Source organism: Mauremys mutica, chromosome 12, assembly GCF_020497125.1.
Source record: "Mauremys mutica isolate MM-2020 ecotype Southern chromosome 12, ASM2049712v1, whole genome shotgun sequence".
NCBI lineage: Eukaryota > Metazoa > Chordata > Testudines > Geoemydidae > Mauremys > Mauremys mutica.
The window spans coordinates 37,791,209-37,810,933 of record NC_059083.1 but is presented as its reverse complement, the minus strand read 5'-3'; the positions used below and the strand labels follow the sequence as shown (position 1 = coordinate 37,810,933).

Genomic DNA, 19,725 nt, shown 5'->3' with positions numbered 1-19,725 from the left:
TTACACATCACACCTGACGTATTGAGGTGCAACCCCTCTACGTAGCAAGTTACAACCCTTCTACGTATTAAGGCACCACCTTCTACCTTGTACATGTTGGTTCGAACAAAACAACTCTATTCATCATTTTACCCTTTTGCCCCTGTCATTGGGATGGGTCGGCCTGAACTCCTGTTATCTATGGAATGTTTCAGTATAGTCTGTTCTAGTGCTATGTTTATGCTAGGTGAATATATGTTTATGCAGCATCAGCCCTTTTCGTGCCAGCTTCTGTGAGCAGGGCCTACCTCTGGCTCACAGCTTAACTTTGCTTTATGTTAGCAAGGTCTTGACCATTACTTTAGTTCAGGCCTCAGGCCTCATACTGGGCCTTTATCAGGGCCTGCACTTACTACAAGGAGTACCCCCTGTGAATGGCATGCAGCTCATCATTCCTGCGGGATCTGACACAGAGCAGCTGTGCTCTCTGGTTCTATGATACACTAAATCTCTAGTATACTTGCCCCATATTCTAGGCAGGACTGATTCTATTTTTAGATACCATAAAGGAGGGATTGACTCGGGGAGTCATTCCCATTTTTGTCTTTTGCGCCCCCGGCTGAGCTCAGCCAGGGGCACCTATGACAGCAGCAGAAGGTATAGTGCAATACGACTGGTAACCATCATCTCATTGCCAATTTACAATTTACAATGGCATGGTAGATGGTACAGAACGGCTGCTAACCATCTCTGCTGTCATGAAAAAGCAAATGAATGCTGCTGTGTAGCGCTGCTGAATCGCCTCTGTCCGCGGCATCTAGTACACATACGGTGACAGTGACAAAAGGCAAAACAGGCTCCATGGTTGCCACGCTATGGCGTCTGCCAGGGAAATCCAGGGAAACAGGGCGCGAAATGATTGTCTGCCGTTGCTTTCCCGGAGGAAGGAATGACTGACGACATTTACCCAGAACCACCCGTGACAATGATTTTTGCTCCATCAGGCACTGGGATCTCAACCCAGTATTCCAAGGGGCGGGGGAGACTGCGGGAATTATGGGATAGCTATGGAATAGCTACCCACAGTGCAACGCTCCAGAAATCGACGCTAGCCTCGGACCGTGGACGCACACCACCGAATTAATTTGCTTAGTGTGGCCGCATGCACTTGATTTTATACAATCTGTTTTACTAAACCGGTTTATGTAATTTCGGAATAATCCTGTAGTGTGGACGTACCCTTAGAAGCAGTTTTAGAACTGCTTGTTAACTGGCTTCCCTGCAAGGGAAGCTGTCATAAACAGATAGTTACGGGTTAAGATCTTTTTTACCTGTAAAGGGTTAACAAGCTCAGTGAACCTGGCTAACACCTGACCAGAGGACCAGTCAGGAGACAAGACACTTTCAAACCTCGGTAGAGGGAAGCCTTTGTTTGGGTTCTTTGTTTTGGGGGGGTGTTCTCTCTTTGGATCTAAGAGGGGCCAGACGTATATCCAGGCTCTCCAAGCTTCCTGAAATATTCTCTTCTATTCAGTATAGTGAGTATTAGAAAGGCGGATTAGTCTTTTGATTAATTTTTGTATTTGCAAATGTATATTTTGCTGGTAGGGTTTTTACCTCTGTTTGCTGTATTTGTACTGATGCTAGCTCTCTAGTTTCATCAGCTGTACCCTGTAAACTTCCATCCTGATTTTACAGAGATAGTTTTTATCTTTTTCTTTAATTAAAAGCTTTTCTTTTTAAGAACCTGATTGATTTTTCCTTTGTTTAAGACCTCAGGGGATTAGTCTGACTCACCAGGGATAGGTGGGGGGGAAAGAGAAGGGGAAAGGTGAATCCCTCTTTGTTTTAGATTCAAGTAGTTTGAATCAAAGTAGTCTTCCCTGATGACCAAGGGAGGGAAAGTCTGGGAGGGGGAATGGTTTATTTCCCTTTGTGTTAAGATCCCAGGAGTTTGGATCTGGGTTCCCCCCGGGAAAGGTTTGGGGGAACAGAGAGTGTGACAAAACACTATATTTTTGGCTGGTGGCAGCGTTACTAGATCTAAGCTAGGATTTAAGTTCAGAAGGATCCATGCAGGTCCTCATCTTTTGGAAGCTAAAGTTCAAAGTGGGGAACAAACCTATGATAGAAGCTTTGATGGGCTCTGGCCGGGAAGCCTGTAATTCCTCCTCCCGGCCCCATGGGGAGTGCTGTGCTGTGCTGCAGGAGCCATGTGGGCTGCCTCCTGTCCCTGTTGCTGCTGCTCCTTGGACCTCTGGCAGGGCTCCTGCTGCTGCCTGGTTAGTCCCCGGCTGCTCCCTCTGGGTGAGTACCTGCCCCCCGCCTTCCCTGCCAACAGCAACCCCCTGCCCACAGCCTCCCGCAGCCACCCGCAGTCAACCCCTGCCACAGCCACTCCCTGCCCACAGCCTCCTGCAGCCACCCCCTGCCCGCAGTCACCCTCAGCCAGCCCCTGTCTGCTTCACCTGCCCACAGCCAGCCCCTTTTGCAGCCAGCCCGTGTCACACTCCCTGCCTCCAGCTAGCCCTGCCCCACGCCCCTGTCTGCAGCCAGCCCCATGGCCACTGGTGCCCTGCAGTTCTCAGGGCAGTAACCCTGCACACCTGGTTCAATGGGGGGGGGCAGGGAGCAGCTGGGACCCACACATGCACACCCCAGGGTGACCAGACAGCAACTGTGAAAAATCAGGATGGGGGTGAGGGGTAATAGGAGCCTATATAAGAAAAAGACCCAAAAATCGAGACTGTCCCTATAAAATTGGGATATCTGGTCACCCTAGCACACCCCAAGGGAGTGGCGGGGACCCACACATGTGAAAAGGAGCTCATTTCTAGTTCAGGCCCATCTTTTAAAAAAAGACTTTTAGGTAGGGTTAACATACAAATGTATTTTCCTGGACATGTCAGGCTTTTCGGTTCTTAAATCGCTTTTCAGTTCTTAAAAATTCCTCCCAGGAAAATACGGACGCATGGTAGCCCTATTGGTACAAAAAATACATGCTGTGGCACATCCCTTAAATCAGAACTTTTTATAGGGAACCGGTTGTTAAGATTTTAGCAGCTCATCACTGCCTCTGGGGACAGAACTTTGGAGGAATTCCGTGTTGTGGAGATTTTCTTTATCTGATCTTCAACTTCTAATGGGATGAATGGCCCAGCTTTTCTTTCTTTCTTTCTCTCTCTCTCAGTAGTAACTTTTATCCTTTCTGCAGACAGCACTAAAATAAAAGGCTCCTTTGGCTGCAGATGCACTGTTTAAAAATGTGAAATCTACACTAGACATTCATGTCAGAGAATGAAAGATGAGGGGCCAAATCCCCAGCGGGTATAAATCAGCCCTAGATCTATTGGAATCAATGGTTCAGATCCTCAGCAAGTTCAAATCCGGGTAGCACCGCTGGAGTGAATGGGTCACAGCTCCAGTTTTTGTAAATCACCTCTAGCTGCCTTGGTGTCAAAGGGTCCAGATCCCCAAACAGCTCTTGTGTAAATCAGTCCCAGTCCCACTGAAGTCAATTAGTTCCTCAGCAGCTGTACATTGGCATAGTGCTATGGAACCAGGCCAAGTGACATGAGCTGAATATCTATGCCCTGATGTCTAGCTTTTTGCTTGTTTCTGTATCTGAGATTCTCATTGCTGGACATCACAATCCCATCTTAATGCTCATAGAATATTCCAGTAACGTGGTTAATAGAAACCTATGAGATGGGTACCCAGCCAGTAAATGAACAGATGAATATTATAACTACACAGCAACACCCCGATAGTGAAGGTTGTGCCATGACTTCTGTTTAAAGTTCCACCTCTCCTTAAAAAAATGATATGCTTAGTCAAATTTCTTTGATATTTAATGTGCCTTAGGAGGGTGCAGGGTAGGGTTAGTGACCTTAATTTGGGGTCATTTGAGCTAAGGGTTATGTAGATATAAGCCCAGTTACAAGTTTCTAGGTTTGTTTATTTTGCTCAGAGCTAGAGCTCAAACTACTGATGTGATGTTGGTCAAAATGGTCTCAAGCTGTTGAGTTTTACCCAATGTAGTACATGGCCCCCACTAAATGTTCTCTAAGCTCTTGCAGTTCTCCCGCACTGAAAGAGCTCAGCAGAATGCGTGGAGGCAGGAAAGCAGATAATGAACGCAAGGACAGGACGGACGAGCGAGATAAGAGGTGGTGGGAGCAAGATGAGAGGTGGCGGCAGCGCGATGAATGGAGGCTGGATCCAAAGCTGAGGCTACTGGGGGAATCAAACTGATATGTTCTGGCATGTGGTGGAGCTGCAGGAAAGGAAGCCGGAGCACAGACCAATGCTGCAGCCCCTGTGTAACTGCCCTCTCCCCTCCCTCCTCCCCGTGTTCCATAGCCTCCTCACCCAGATGCCCAAGAACGTGGGGGGCCCCTCTGGGGACCCAACCTCTCCACACCAGAGGACTGCCCAAGCAACAGAAGGCTGGCATTCAATAAGTTTTGAAGTGCAGTGTGGCCTTGTCCTTCCCTCCTCCCCTCATCCACCACCCCACCTGGTCCTTCCCTCCTCACCCACCCCTCCCAGGCTACCTTGCGACTTTTCCCCCTATTTGTGTGTTGAATTAATAAAGAATGCATGATTTTGAAACAATAATGCCTTTATTGCCTCTGAAAGCAGTAATCAAAGCGGGGAGGTCGGTTGGGTTACAGGGAAGTAGAGTCAACCAATGGGGGTGGGTTTTCATCAAGGAAAAACAAATAGAACTGTCACAGTGTAGCCTGGCCAGCCATGAAACTGGTTTTCAAAGCTTCTCTTATGTGCAGCATGCTCAGCTGTGCTCTTCTAATCGCCCTGGTGTCTGGCTGTGCAAAATCAGTGGCCAAGTGATTTGCCTCAACCTCTCACCCCACCATAAACATGTCCCCCTTACTCTCACAGATATTGTGGTGCACACAGCAAGCAGCAATAAAAATGGGAATATTGGTTTTGCTGAGGTCTAACTGAGTCAGTAAACTGCCCCAGCGCACTTTTAAACATCCAAATGCACATTATACCACCATTCTGCACTTGCTCAGCCTATAGTTGCACTGATCCTTACTACTGTCCAGGCTGCCTGTGTATAGCTTCATGAGCCATGGCATTAAGGGGTAGGCTGGGTCCCAAAGGATAATTATTGGCATTTCTACATCCCCAACAGTAATTTTCTGGTCTGGGAAGTAAGTTCCTTCCTGCAGCTGTTCAAACAGATCAAAGTTCCTGAAGATGCACACGTCATGCACCTTTCCCAGCCATCCCACACTGATGTCGGAGAAACGTTCCTTGTGATCCACCAGTGCTTGCAGCACCATTGAAAAGTACCCCTTGCAGTTTATGTACTGGCTGCCAAGGTGGTCCAATCACAAGATAGGAATATGAGTTCTGTCTATCACCCCACCAGAGTTAGAGAATCCCATTGCAGTAAAGCCATCCACTATGACCTGCACATTTCCCAGAGTCACTACCCTTGATAGCCAGACCTGCAACACTATGCAGTCCCACCAGTCTGTGCTTGTTTCCCAAGCCCAGAAATGGCATTCCAGGGCATGAACCTGCCCCATTACCACCATGATGTCCAAATTGCCATGGCTCATTCTTTGAGGGAAGTCTGTTTCCATGTCCTCATCACTATCTTGATCCGGCTGTTGTCGCCTCCTCACCTACTGTTGCAGGTTCTGCACGTACTGCAGGATAATGCGTGAGGTGTTCGCAATGCTCACAACAGCAGCAGTGAGCTGAGAGGGCTCCGTGCTTGTTGTGGTATGTTGTCTGCAGGAGAGCAGGAGAGCAGAGATGCAATGGAAGAGGTGGATGACGATGGTTAGCAGTCCTACTGCACCATCTGCTGACAGCAGTATGGCGTCTGCATGAAAAAAGATGCAAAACGATTGTCTGCCACTGCTTTCACGGAGGGAGGCGTGACTGATGACATGTACCCAAAACCACATGCGACACTGTTTTTGCCCCATCAAGCACTGGGAGCTCAATCCAGAATTCCAATGGGCAGCAGAGACTGTGGGAACTGTGGGATAGGTGACCACAGTGCAACGACCTGAAAGTCGACACTAGCCACGGTAGTGAGGACACACTCCACCGACTTAATGTGCTGAGTGTGGACATATTCAATTGACTTTATAAAATCTATTCTAAAAATTGACTTCTATAAAATAGACCTTCTTCCACACTACAAGAAGGATGTGGAAAAATTGGAAAGTGTCCAGAGGAGGGCAACAAAAATGATTAGGGGACTGGAGCACATGACTTATGAGGAGAGGCTGAGGGAACTGGGATTGTTTAGTCTGCAGAAGAGAAGAAGGAGGGGATATTTGATAGCTGCTTTCAACTACCTCAAAGGGGGTTCCATAGATAATGGATATAGACTGTTCTCAGTGATACCAGATGAAAAAACAAGGAGTAATGGTCTCAAGTTGCAGAGGGGGAGGTTTGGGTTGGATATTAGGAAAAACTTTTTCACTAGAAGGGTGGTGAAGCACTGGAATGTGTTCCCTAAGGAGGTGGTGGAATCTCCTTCCTTAGAGGTTTGTAAGGTCAGGCTTGACAAAGCCCTGACTGGGATGATTTAGTTTGGGATTGGTCTTGTTTTGAGCAGGGGGTTGGACTAGATGACCTCCTGAGGTCCCTTCCAACCCTGATATTCTATGATTCTATGAACTGGTCCACTCAGGGAAGGGAAGAAGAGCACGTTAAAAATGTATCCAGTTGAAACAGCTTAAAGTTCAAACACCAAGTACTTAGGATGAACTGTTTGTAGATGAGCTGTGGAGTAAGGTATTGTGAGAGAAATTCTTTGGTAAAAAATGTTTAATAATTAATTTTTATAAGAAAATCATGATCTGGGCATAGTCTTGGATAGGAAATGAGTCTCAATAATTTGCATAAACTAGTCATTATCTATCTATCTATCTATCTATCTATCTATCTATCTATCTAACAATTCACAATCAAATAGAAATCTATCATTATGACACAATTAGGTTGTGTGTTCGGACAAAGAATGGTCCTTTCTCTCTTTCTATCTAATTTCAGACTCTTCCTTTGTCTGTCATATATGAAGTGTACACAACCATGCACAAAGATAGCATTCTAATACTAATAACAGCCCAATTTCTTTCTCTCAGTTTGGATGTGACTAGATTTACACTGGACGGCATATGGAATACCAGATCGGTGCATGTGATGGCATTTTCCCATTCACACCAATATTATAACCAAATGACCCCTGACAAATAACTTGTACCAGAGTTTATGTTACTACTGAACTTAATCCGTGTCTTTGGTCCAAGATCTTGTCTGTATTAAACTGCTGGTGTCAGTGGAGCTACTCTGCATCCGCTCTGGTTTAGCTGAGATGGGAATCTCACCCTTATATCTCTGTTGAATTCATTTTCTCCAGGCTCCCTTTATCCTCACTTGGATCCTTGTGTGTATTGGCCACTGATCAAATCATGATTCCTTTGAAGTGAGTGGCTAAATTCCAGTTACTTCAACGGGATCAAAATTTGGCCTCATTATCCAGAGTCTGATTGTCTTTAGGAAACATTGCAAAAGCTTCCTCTTAAATAAGCCTTTCAACAACATCAAGAATAGCACAACACTGATTTATGCAGTGGTGTTGTCACCATGTTGGTCCCAGGATAATAGGGAGACAAGGTGAATGAGGTAAGATCTTTTATTCCTCAACTTCTGTTGGTAAGAGACAGACAAGCTTTTGAGCTTACACAGAGATCATCTTCAGGTCTAGGAAATGCAAATGGAGTGTTACAGCTAAATACAAATTGGATCAGATTGTTTGGTGTAAATAGTTAACACATATTTCAAGGGACCATTCAAGGTGAATTGGCCTTTTGACTACAATAACAATAACAAAGTATCTTCAATGGATTGTGTTTGTAAAGAAACACAGATAAAATCCATGTTCATAAGAGAAATATAGACATTTAATTCTTGCTGAATAACCTCCACCCAATGAGTTTTCTCAGGGAAGCTTTGATTTCCTTGTTCCTCATGCTGTAGATGATTGGATTCATCACTGGTGGCAGCACAGAATAAAGAAGAGCCACCAGGAGATCCAGATTTGATGTAGAACTGGAGGTGGGTTTCAGGTAGGCGAAGATGACAGTGGAAACAAACAAGGAGACCACAATGAGGTGAGGGAGGCAGGTGGATAGGGCTTTATGCCGACCCTGCTCAGTGGGGATTCTCAGCACTGTTTGGAAGATCTGAGTGTATGACAGGATTATAAAAACAAAACAGCTTAAGGCTAAACATGCACTAAAGATGAGTAACTCAACTTCACCAAGGTACATGTCAGAGCAGGCGAGCTTGAGTAGCTGGGGAATTTCACAGAAGAACTGATTCACCTCATTGCCGCCACAGTAGGAGATTGCAAATGTGTTCCTGGTGTGCAATGAAGAATAGACAATTACACTGATCCAGGCACTGGCTACCATTTGGACACAAGCTCTCCTGTTCATTATAGTCTCATAGTGCAGTGGTTTGCAGATGGCGACATATCGATCGTACGCCATGATGGTGAGTAAGGCAAAGTCAGATACAGCAAAGAAGACGAGGAAAAAGACTTGGGCCACGCATCCAAAATAGGAAATGGACCTGGTGTTCATGAGGGAATTAGCCATGGATTTGGGGATAGTGACAGAGATGGTGCCGAGGTCTAGGATGGACAAATTCATCAGGAAGAAGTACATGGGGCTGTGAAGGTGGTGGTCTAGGGCTACAACCATGATGATGAGAAGATTCCCCATCATGGCTGACAGGTAAATCAATAGAAACACCACAAAGTGCAAAATCTGTAGCTCCCGAATGTCAGAGAATCCCAGGAGAAGGAACTCAGTTATGTTGGTTTGGTTGGACATTTTCTTTCTTAGTTCATCGTGTCCTGCCCGTGGAGGGAAAGAGAAGAGCAATGGTCAGGATTATAGTGAGAGACAGAGTGATCCTGATTCCTCTCTCCATAATCTCTCATGATGTGAATGTCAAAGGTGAACTGCATTCGTCACTTCTATTGACTGGAGTAGCTAGTGTTCCTCACAGCTCACAAACAGAGCACAACTCTGGTGTGTTATCACAGGAGTCTAAATTGGCATCACTCCATTAAAGTCAATGTAGCTTGGTCAGTTTACACCATCTGAGGATCTGGCCCAATATGTGGCTTGATCAAATGCAGCATGGAGGATGGAACAAAGTACAACCCAAATCCAACAATGTTAGCCAATGTTTTGCCCCTTTTGCTACAGAGACCATGCTCATAACTTGGCCATGAATCTAAAATGCCCACACAGCCTGATTCCCACTTTCCTGGGAAATGCAGCGAAGACTTATCCGGAGTCCTACATGGCAGCTCATCTGTGATTATTTCATCCTGACACCACACAGACAGCCAGATGCCTGTTTTCACATTAATTTATGGCACCAAATCGTAGCTGCATTTCCATCTCTGGGCGATGATGGGCTAGTAGCATTGTTCAGTTACTGCTAGGTTGTATTGTTTCCCTCTGCGACTTTATGTCTGTACTGTGCAGGTCAGTAGCAGGCGACTTGGTTTCTACTCTTGGCTCTGCCACTGACCTTCACTGTGACCTTGGGGCAGTCACTTCTGCCTCTCTTTCCCCTCCCTCCATTTGTCTGTCTTGTCTATTTTGAATGTAAACTCTTTTGGGGATGGACCGTTTCTTCCTAGTTGTATGTTCTATGCACGTGTGGACAGTATTTTTGTTTAGCGGGCAGCAGTGTGGGACAGAGACAGTGATGATAGAAGAGGAGAGCTGGGTTCTAGTTCCATTAACCTCCTGTATGTCCTTGGGTAGGATCAAGATAGACAAGCTTTGTCTGGGGGCTTCAACTCTCTGGGCTTCAGTTTAGAGAGGTTAGTATGTTTAAAACATATTCTGTGGGATACCAACTTCGCTACTTACTTAGTTTCACCATCCTGCAGCTACTCCTTTGAAAGACATAAACACAGTTGCAATAGAGGGAATGGGTTGGAAACAGTGGTGTCATTGGACAATATTCATGTTACCCACCCTGCCTTAAAGCTAAATTTCCACTTAGGAGTAATTAGACAATTTCTGCTTTATTTCAAAGGAAAATTGAGTTTTCAGTTGCATACATTTTCATGGAAAGTCTCTGCTAGCCATAAAAATGAAAACAGTTTTTTGTGATGACCAAAATTTTTCAGTTTCCAACTGTTTTAGGATGAAATTGTTTGGATCTCACAACCTCAATGAAAAGTCAATTTTTGGTGATGAATTTTTTAAAAAAAATCTTATCATCTCTAGATGTCTGCATAATTTGATAGTTAAAGTCTTAAAGAGTTCTAATTGCAATTCTTATTTCTGATATTAAATTTTCCCTGTACATTAATACTGTAACATATTTAATTGAAATAGAAAACTTACTTTCATAGAATCATAGAACTGGAAGGGACCACGAGAGGTCATCTAGTCCAGTCCCCTGCACTCCTGGCAGGACTAGGTATTATCTAGACTATCCCTCACAGGCGTTAGTCTAACCTGCTCTTAAAAATCTCCAATGATGGAGATTCCACAACCTCCCTAGGCAATTTATTCCAGTGCTTAACCAGTCTGACAGTTAGGAAGTATTTCCTAATGTCCAACCTAAACCTTCCTTGTTGCAGTTTAAACCCGTTGCTTATTGTCCTATCCTCATAGGTTAAGAACAGTTTTTCTCCCCGCACCTTCTAACAACCTTTTATATACTTGAAAACTGTTATCATATCCCCTCTCTTCTCCAGACTAAACAAACCCAATTTTTTCAATCTTCCCTCCTAGGTCATGTTTTCTCGACCTTTAATCATTCTTGTTGTTTTTCTCTGGATATTCTCCAGTTTGTCCACATCTTTCCTGAAATGTGGTGCCCAGAACTGGACACAACACTCCAGTTGAGGTCTAATCAGCGCAGAGTGGAGTGGAAGAATTACTTCTCGTTTCTTGCTTACAACACTCCTACTAACACATACCAGAATGAGGTTTGCGTTTGTCCAGATCATTCTGAATGATAATCCTATCCTCCAAAGCACTTGCAACCCCTGCCAGCTTGATATCATCTGCAAACTTTATAAGTGTATTCTCTATGTCATTACCTAAATCATTGATGAAGATATTGAATAGAACTGGACCCAGAACCGATCCCTGTTATGTCCCTCCAGCGTGAGTGTGAACCACTGATAACAACTACTCTCTGGGAAGTTTTCCACCCAGTTATGCATCCACCTTATAGTAGCTTTCTCCACCTTCTGAAATAAAAAAAATGTTTCCAATGCATTCCAAGAACTTCTTGGATAATCTGTGCTCTGCTGTGTTTTTTTCCCCAAAAGATGTCTGGGTAGTTGAAGTCCCCCATCACCATCAACTCCTGTGCCTTGGATGATTTCGTTAGTTGTTTAAAAAAAGCTTAATCCACCTCTTCTACCTGAACATAACATAACATAAAAACATAAGAACGGATGTACCAGGTCAGACCAAATATCCATCTAGCCCAGTATCCTGTCTACCGACAGTGGCCAGTGCCAGGTGCCCCAGGGGGAGTGGACCTAACAGGCAATGGTCAAGTGATGTCTCTCCTGCCATCCATCTCCATCCTCTGACAAACAGAGGCTAGGGACACAATTCCTTACCCATCCTAGCTAATAGCCATTTATGGATTTAACCACCATGAATTAATCCAGTTCTCTTTCAACGCTGTTATAGTCCCAGCTTTTACAACTTCCTCAGGTAAGGAGTTCCACAAGTTGACTGTGCGTTGTGTGAAGAAGAACTTCCTTGTATTTGTTTTAAACCTGCTGCCTATTAATTTCATTTAGTGATCCTTAGTTCTTGTATTATGGGAATAAGTAAATAACTTTTCCTTATCCACTTTCTTCTCATCACTCATGATTTTATACACCTCTATCATAATCCCCCTTAGTCTCCTCTTTTCCAAGCTGAAGAGTCCTAGCCTCTTTAATCTCTCCTCATATGAGACCCATTCCAAACCCATAATCGTTGCCCTTTTCTGAACCTTTTCTAGTGCCAGTATATCTTTTTTGAGATGAGGACATCACATCTGTACGCAGTATTCGAGATATGGGGTTACCATCAATTTATATAAGGACAATAATATATTCTCATTCTTTTCTCTATCCCCTTTTTTATGATTCCTAACATCCTGTTTGCTTTTTTGACCGCCTCTCCACACTGCGTGGACGACTTCAGAGAACAATACACGATTACTCCAAGATCTTTTTACTGACTTGTAGCTAAATTAGCCCCCATCATATTGTATGTATAATTGGGGTTATTTTTTCCAATGTGCATTACTTTACATTTATCCACATTAAATTGCATTTGCCATTCTGTTGCCCAATCACTTAGTTTTGTGAAATCTTTTTGAAGTTTGTCACAGTCTTCTTTGCTCTTAACTATTTGAGCAGTTTAGTATCATCTGCAAACTTTGCCACCTCACTCTTTACACCTTTCTTCACCTGGTTAGGTGGTCTGCAGTAAACCCCTATTATGATATCACCCTTTTTTTTTTACCCCTTTTATCCTTACCCAGAGACTTTCAACAAGTCTGTCTCCTATTTCTATCTCAACCTCAGTCCAAGTGTATACATTTTTAATATATAAGGCAACACCTCCTCCATTTTTTCCCTGCCTGTCCTTCCTGACTAAACTGTACCCTTCTATACCAATAGTCCAAGTCTCCATGATGCCAACTATGTCACAGTTGTGTTTATTTACTAGCATTTCGAGTTCTTCCTGATTATTCCCCATACTTCTCACATCAGTACGCAGACATCTAAGATACTGATTTGATTCCACTCCCGCCCCCGCAGCTCTGTCTTGTCTCTCCCTTATTTCTGCTATAGCAGCCCATGCTCACCCCAGATTCCAACCCTTCTCCCAGGTCTCCATGTTTTTGACTTACCTGTGGGCTTTAGTCACTTGGCCCTGTTGAACCTAGTTTAAAGCCCTCCTCACTAGGTTAGCCAGTGTGTATCCAGATATGCTCTTGCCCTTCTTCTTTATCCCAATTTGCAGTGCATTTGATCTTGCAGTGTTAGGAATCGTTGGTCATTATCTATCTATCTATCTATCTATCTATCTATCTATCTATCTATCTATCTATCTATCTATCTATCTATCTATCCACCCACTGCCAGGATGGTTTGGTTTTCTCTCTCTCCCATGCCTCCATCACTGTATTATCCAACAGCTGTTGTTGTGCCCCTTCACTGCATGTTCTGAGTTCCAGCGTCTCTCTGCATTTCCTAGCACAGACAGGTGCTCCCTGCTTCCCTCCTAGGGCAGGCTTGGGTGAGAGGTGATGGACTAATTGGGATCAGGGACTGAAAGTCCCTCCCAGCTCTAGAGATGATCCCACCTTGTGCATACTTCAGACACAGTCGCAGCCCAGGACGTTCCTGTTGGGGCTAAATAGCTGAATCTGGTCTCCAGGGATGTGATCCCAGCTCTGATCTCACCTCTGGAGCAAATCACCCTGACAATCTGCACTAGCTGATCCTAACCCCCCAGAAGGGGAACAGCACCTGCACAGGATCTTACACGATGGCAGCATCCCTGGAAGGACCCTTGGCTAAAATCAAGGCAGGGCTGAGTCACAAAGAGAGTCCACACAGGATGGCAAAATAAAATATAAATTAGTAGCCAGACATGGTATCTACAATAGCTAAGAGCCTAATGGCACCAGAGTCTCAGCTGGCCTGGAATAGCCTGTTCCTTCATTAACTTCACATAATTACCTCTGATATTAGAGGGGTAGCCGTGTTAGTCTTGTTCTGTAAAAGCAGCAAAGAGTCTTGTGGCACCTTATAGACTAACAGACGTTTTGAAGTATGAGCTTTCGTGGGTGAATACCCACTTCGTCGGATGCATGTCATCCGATGAAGTGGGTATTCACCCACGAAAGCTCATGCTCCAAAACGTCTGTTAGTCTATAAGGTGCCACAGGACTCTTTGCTATAATTACCTCTGAGTGAGTAGAGATGGTCTTCTCCTCCATTGCACCAGCAACTCTTGTGATGCAACCAACAGAGGAACCCTCAGCTCAGGCTGTCCTGGCTGCTTGAAGTTGGTCAAACAGTGTCAGAATCCAGGAAAGCAGATAATGAACGCAAGGACAGGAGCAATGAGCAAGATGAGAGGTGGCGGGAGCATGATGAGAGGTGGCGGCAGCACAATGAAAGGAGGCAGGATCCAATGCTGATGCTACTGGGGGAATCAAACTGATATGCTCCGGCACCTGGTGGAGGTGCAGTAAAGGCAGCTGGAGCTCTGACCACCACTGCAGACCCTGTGTAACTGGCCTCCCCCCTCCCCAAGTTCCATAGCCTCCTCACCCAGACGCCCAAGAACACGGAGGTGTGGGGCTCCGGCGACCCAACCCCTCCACCCCAGAGGACTGCCCAAGCAACAGAAGGCTGGCATTCAATACGTTTTGAAGTGTAGTGTGGCCTTGCCCTTCCCTCCTGCCCTAATCCACCACCCCACCTGGTGCTTTCCTCCTCACTCACCCCTCCCAGGCAACCTTGTGACTTTTCCCACTATTTGTGTGATGAATTAATAAAGAATGCATGATTTTGAAACAATAATGACTTTATTGCCCCTGCAAGCGTTGATCGAAGGGGCGAGGTTGGTTGGCTTACAGGGAAGTAGAGTCAACCAAGGGGAGTGGCTTTTCATCAAGGAAAAACAAAGAGAACTGTCACAGAGTAGCCTGGCCAGCCATGAAACTGGTTTTCAAAGCTTCTCTGATGCGCAGCATGCCCAGCTATGCTCTTCTAATCGCCCTGGTGTCTGGCTGCGCGTAATCAGTGGCCCAGCGATTTGCCTCAACCTCCCAGCCCACCATAAACATCTCCCTCTTACTCTCACAGATATTGTGGAGCACACAGCAAGCAGCAATAAAAATGGGAATATTGGTTTCACTGAGGTCTAACTAAGTCAGTAAACTGCCCCAGCGCACTTTTAAACATCCAAATGCACATTCTACCACCATTCTTCACTTGCTCGGCCTGTAGTTGAACTACTCCTTACTACTGTACAGGTTGCCTGTGTATGGCTTCATGAGCCATGGCATTAAGGGGTAGGCTGGGTCCCCAAGGATAATTATTGGCATTTCTACATCCCCAACAGTAAGTTTATGATCTGGAAAGTAACTTCCTTTCTGCAGCTGTTCAAACAGATCAGAGTTCCTGAAGGTGCGAGCGTCATGCAACTTTCCCAGCCATCCCACGTTGATGTCGGTGAAACATTCCTTGTGATCCACCAGTGCTTGCAGCACCATTGAAAAGTACCTCTTGCAGTTTACGTACTGGCTGCCAAGGTGGTCTGGTCCCAAGATAGGGATATGTGTTCCGTCTATCACCCCACCACAGTTAGGGAATCCCATTGTAGCAAAGCCATCCATTATGACCTGCACATTTCCCAGAGTCACTACCCTTGATAGCCAGACCTGCAACACTATGCGGTCCCACCAGTCTGTGCTTGTTTCCCAGGCCCAGAATCGGCATTCCATGACATGAACCTGCCCGATTACCATCATGATGCCCAAATTGCCAGGGCCGTGCTTTGAGGGAAGTCTGTGTCCATGTCCACATCACTATCGTGATCCTGCTGTTGTCGCCTCCTTGCCTGCTGTTGCAGGTTCCGCATATACTGCAGGATAATGCGTGAGGTGTTCACAATGCTCACAACAGCAGCGGTGAGCTGAGTGGGCTCCATGCTTGTTGTGGTATGGTGTCTGCAGGAGAGCAGTAGAGCAGAGATGCAATGGAAGAGGTGGATGATGATGGTCAGCAGTCCTACTGCATCATCTGCTGGCAGCAGTATGGCATCTGGGGTTTCTCGGGGTTCAGCTGATCGCCATATTTGGGGTCGGGAAGGAATTTTCCTCCAGTGTAGATTGGCAGTGGCCCTGGAGGTTTTTCGCCTTCCTCCACAGCATGGGGCAGGGGTCGCTTGCTGGAGGATTATCTGCTACTTGAAGTCTTTAAATCAGGATTTGGGGACTTCAACAGCTGAGTCAAGGGAGAGAATTATTTCAGGAGTGGGTGGGTCAGCTTTTGTGGCCTGCATCTTGCGGGAGGTCAGACTAGATGATCATAATGGTCCCTTCTGATCTTAAGTTCTATGATTCTATGATTCTATGATCTGCATGGAAAAAGGTGCAAAACGATTGTCTGCCACTGCTTTCATGGAGGGAGGGGTGACTGATGACATGTACCCAAAACCACCCGCGACAATGTTTTTGCCCCATCAGGCATTGGGAGCTCAATCCAGAATTGCAATGGGCAGCGAAGACTGTGGAAACTGTGAGATAGCTGCCCACAGTGCAATGCTCTGAAATTCGACACTAGCCACGGTAGTGAGGACACACTCCACCGACTTAAAATGCTGAGTGTGGACATACAAAATCTATTTCTAAATATCAACTTCTATAAAATAGAGCTTCTTCCACGCTACAAGAAGGATGTGGAAAAATTGGAAAGTGTCCAGCGTGCAATGCTCTGAAATTCAACACTAGCCACGGTAGTGAGGACACACTCCACCGACTTATATGCTTAGTGTGGACTTTATGAAATCTATTTCTAAAAATCGACTTCTATAAAATAGAGCTTCTTCCACACTACAAGAAGGATGTGGAAACATTGGAAAGTGTCCAGCGGAGGGCAACAAAAATGATTAGGGGCCTGGAGAACATGACTTATGAGGAGAAGCTGAGGGAACTGGGATTGTTTAGTCTGCCAAAGAGAAGAATGAGGGGGGATTTGATAGCTGATTTCAACTACCTGAAAGGGGGTTCCAAAGAGGATGGATCTAGACTGTTCTCAGTGGTACCAGATGTGAGAACAAGGAGTAATGGTCTCAAATTGCAGAGCGGGAGGTTTAGGTTGGATATTGGGAAAAGCTTTTTCACTAGAAGGGTGGTGAAGCACTGGAATGTGTTCCCTAAGGAGGTGGTGGAATCTCCTTCCTAAGAGGTTTGTAATTTTCTCCAGGCTCCCTTTATCCTCACTTGGATCCTTGTGTGTATTGTCCACTGATCAAATCATGATTCCTTTGAAGTGAGTGGCTAAATTCCAGTTACATCAATGGGATCAAAATTTGGCCTCATTATCCAGAGTCTGATTGTCTTTAGGAAACATTGCAAAAACTTCCTCTTAAATAAGCCTTTCAACATCATCAAGAATAACACAAAACTGATTTATGCAGTGGTGTTGTCGCCATGTTGGTCTCAGGATATTAGGGAGACAAGGTGAATGAGGTAAGATCTTTTATTCCTCAACTTCTGTTGGTAAGAGCGAGACAAGCTTTTGAGCTTACACAGAGCTCTTCTTCAGGTGTGGGAAATGCAAATAGAGTGTTACAGCTAAATACAAATCGGAATAGATTGTTTAGTGTAAATAGTTAACACATATTTCAAGGGACCATTCAAGGTGAATTGGCCTGTTGACGACAATAACAATAATAAAGTATCTTCAATGGATTGTGTTTGTAAAGAAATACAGATAAAATCCATGTTCATAAGAGAAATATAGACATTTTATTCTTGCTGAATAACCTCCACCCTATGAGTTTCCTCAGGGAAGCTTTGATTTCCTTGTTGCTCATGCTGTAGATGATCGGATTCATCACTGGTGGCAGCACGGAATAAAGAACAGCCACCATGAGATCCAGACCTGATGGAGAGCTGGAGGTGGGTTTCAGGTAGGCAAAGATGCCAGTGGAAACAAACAAGGAGACAACAATGAGGTGAGGGAGGCAGGTGAATAGGGCTTTATGCCGACCCTGCTCAGTGGGTATTCTCAGCACTGTTTGGAAGATCTGAGTGTATGACAGAATTATAAAAACAAAAGAGCTTAAGCCTAAGCATGCACCCAAGATGAGTACCTCAACTTCACCAAGGTACGTGTCAGAGCAGGCGAGCTTGAGTAGCTGGGGAATTTCACAGAAGAATGATTCGCCTCGTGGCCGCCACAGAAGGAGATTGCAAATGTGTTCCTGGTGTGCAATGAAGAATAGACAATTACACTGATACAGGCACTGGCTGCCATTTGGACACAAGCTCTCTTGTTCATTATAGTCTCATAGTGCAGTGGTTTGCAGATGGCGACATATCGATCATACGCCATGACGGTGAGTAAGGCGAAATCAGAAAGAGCAAAGAAGATGAAGAAAAAGACTTGGGCCACACATCCAGAATAGGAAATGGACCTGGTGTTCATGAGGGAATTTGCCATAGATTTGGGGACAGTGACAGAGATGGTGCAAAGATCTAGGATGGACAAATTCATCAGGAAGAAGTACATGTGGCTGTGAAGGTGGTGGTCTAGGGCTACAACCATGATGATGAGAAGATTCCCCATCATGGCTGCCAGGTAAATCACTAGAAACACCACAAAGTGTAAAATCTGCAGCTCCCGAATGTCAGAGAATCCCAGGAGAAGGAACTCAGTTATGCTGGTTTGGTTGGATATTTTCTTTCTTATTCATCATGTCCTGCCTGTGGAGGGAAAGACAAGGGCAATGGTCAGGACTATAGTGAGAGACAGAGTGACCCTGATTCTCCTTTCCATAATCTCTCATGATGTGAATGTCAAAGGTGCACAGCATTTGTCACTTCTATTGACTGCAGTAGCTCGTGTTCCTCACCGCTAACAAACAGAGCACTACTCTGGTGTGTTATCACAGGAGTGTAAATTGGCATTGCTCCCTTAAATTCAATGTAGCTTGGTCCATTTACATCATCTGAGGATCTGGCCCAATATGTGGCTTGATCAAATGTAGCATGGAGGATGGAACAAAGTACAACCCAAATCCAACAATGTTAGCCAAAGTTTTGCCCCTTTTGCTACAGAGACCAGGCTCATAACTTGGCCATGAATCTAAAATGCCCACACTGCCTGGGAAATGCACTCTTATCTGGAGTCCCACATGGCAGCTCATCTATTAGGTAATAATTAAAAATACACCAACCTCCTAGAACTGTAAAGGGACCTTGAAAGATCATTGAGTTTAGCCCCCTGCCTTCACTAGCAGGACCAATTCAGGCCCAGATCCCTTAGTGGCCCTCTCAAGGATTGAACTCATAATGCTGGGTTTAGCAGATCAATGCTCAAACCACTGAACTATCCCTCCCCCCAACAGCACACAGCCAGCCAACTGCTTGTTTACACATTGATTTATGAGACCAAATCGTAGTTGCATTTCCATCTCTGGGCGATGATGGGCTAGTAGCATTGTTCAGTTACTGCTAGGTTATATTGTTTCCCTCTGCGACTTTATGTCTGTACTGTGCAGGTCAGTGGTAGTCAGGAGACTTGGGTCCTACTCTGGCTCTGCCACTGACTTTCATTGTGACCTTGGGGCAGTCACTTCTGCCTCTCTTTCCCCTCCCTCCATTTGTCTGTCTTGTCTACTTTGAATGTAAACTCTTTTGGGGATGGACTGTTTCTTCCTAGTTGTATGTTGTATGAATGTGTGGACAGTATTTTTGTTTAGCGGGCAGCAGTGTGGGACAGAGACAGTGATGGTAGAAGAGGAGAGCTGGGTTCTAGTTCCATCAACCTCCTACATGTCTTTGAGTAGGATCAAGATAGACAAGCTTTGTCTGGGGGCTTCAGCTCTCTGGGCTTCAGTTTAGAGAGGTTAGTATGTTTAAAACGTATTCTGTGGGATACCA

The 19,725-nt window shown here is 45.1% G+C and overlaps 1 protein-coding gene across 1 annotated transcript; it reads right to left on the bottom strand.

Annotated features, from left to right (window-relative positions):
• Positions 1 to 7,940: 7,940 nt before the first annotated feature.
• On the bottom strand, positions 7,941 to 8,876 carry LOC123346344 (olfactory receptor 14A16-like). The gene has a single exon (XM_044983677.1). The coding sequence runs from the start codon at positions 8,874 to 8,876 to the stop codon at positions 7,941 to 7,943; it is 936 nt and encodes a 311-aa protein (XP_044839612.1).
• Between the last annotated feature and the right edge of the window lie 10,849 nt (positions 8,877 to 19,725).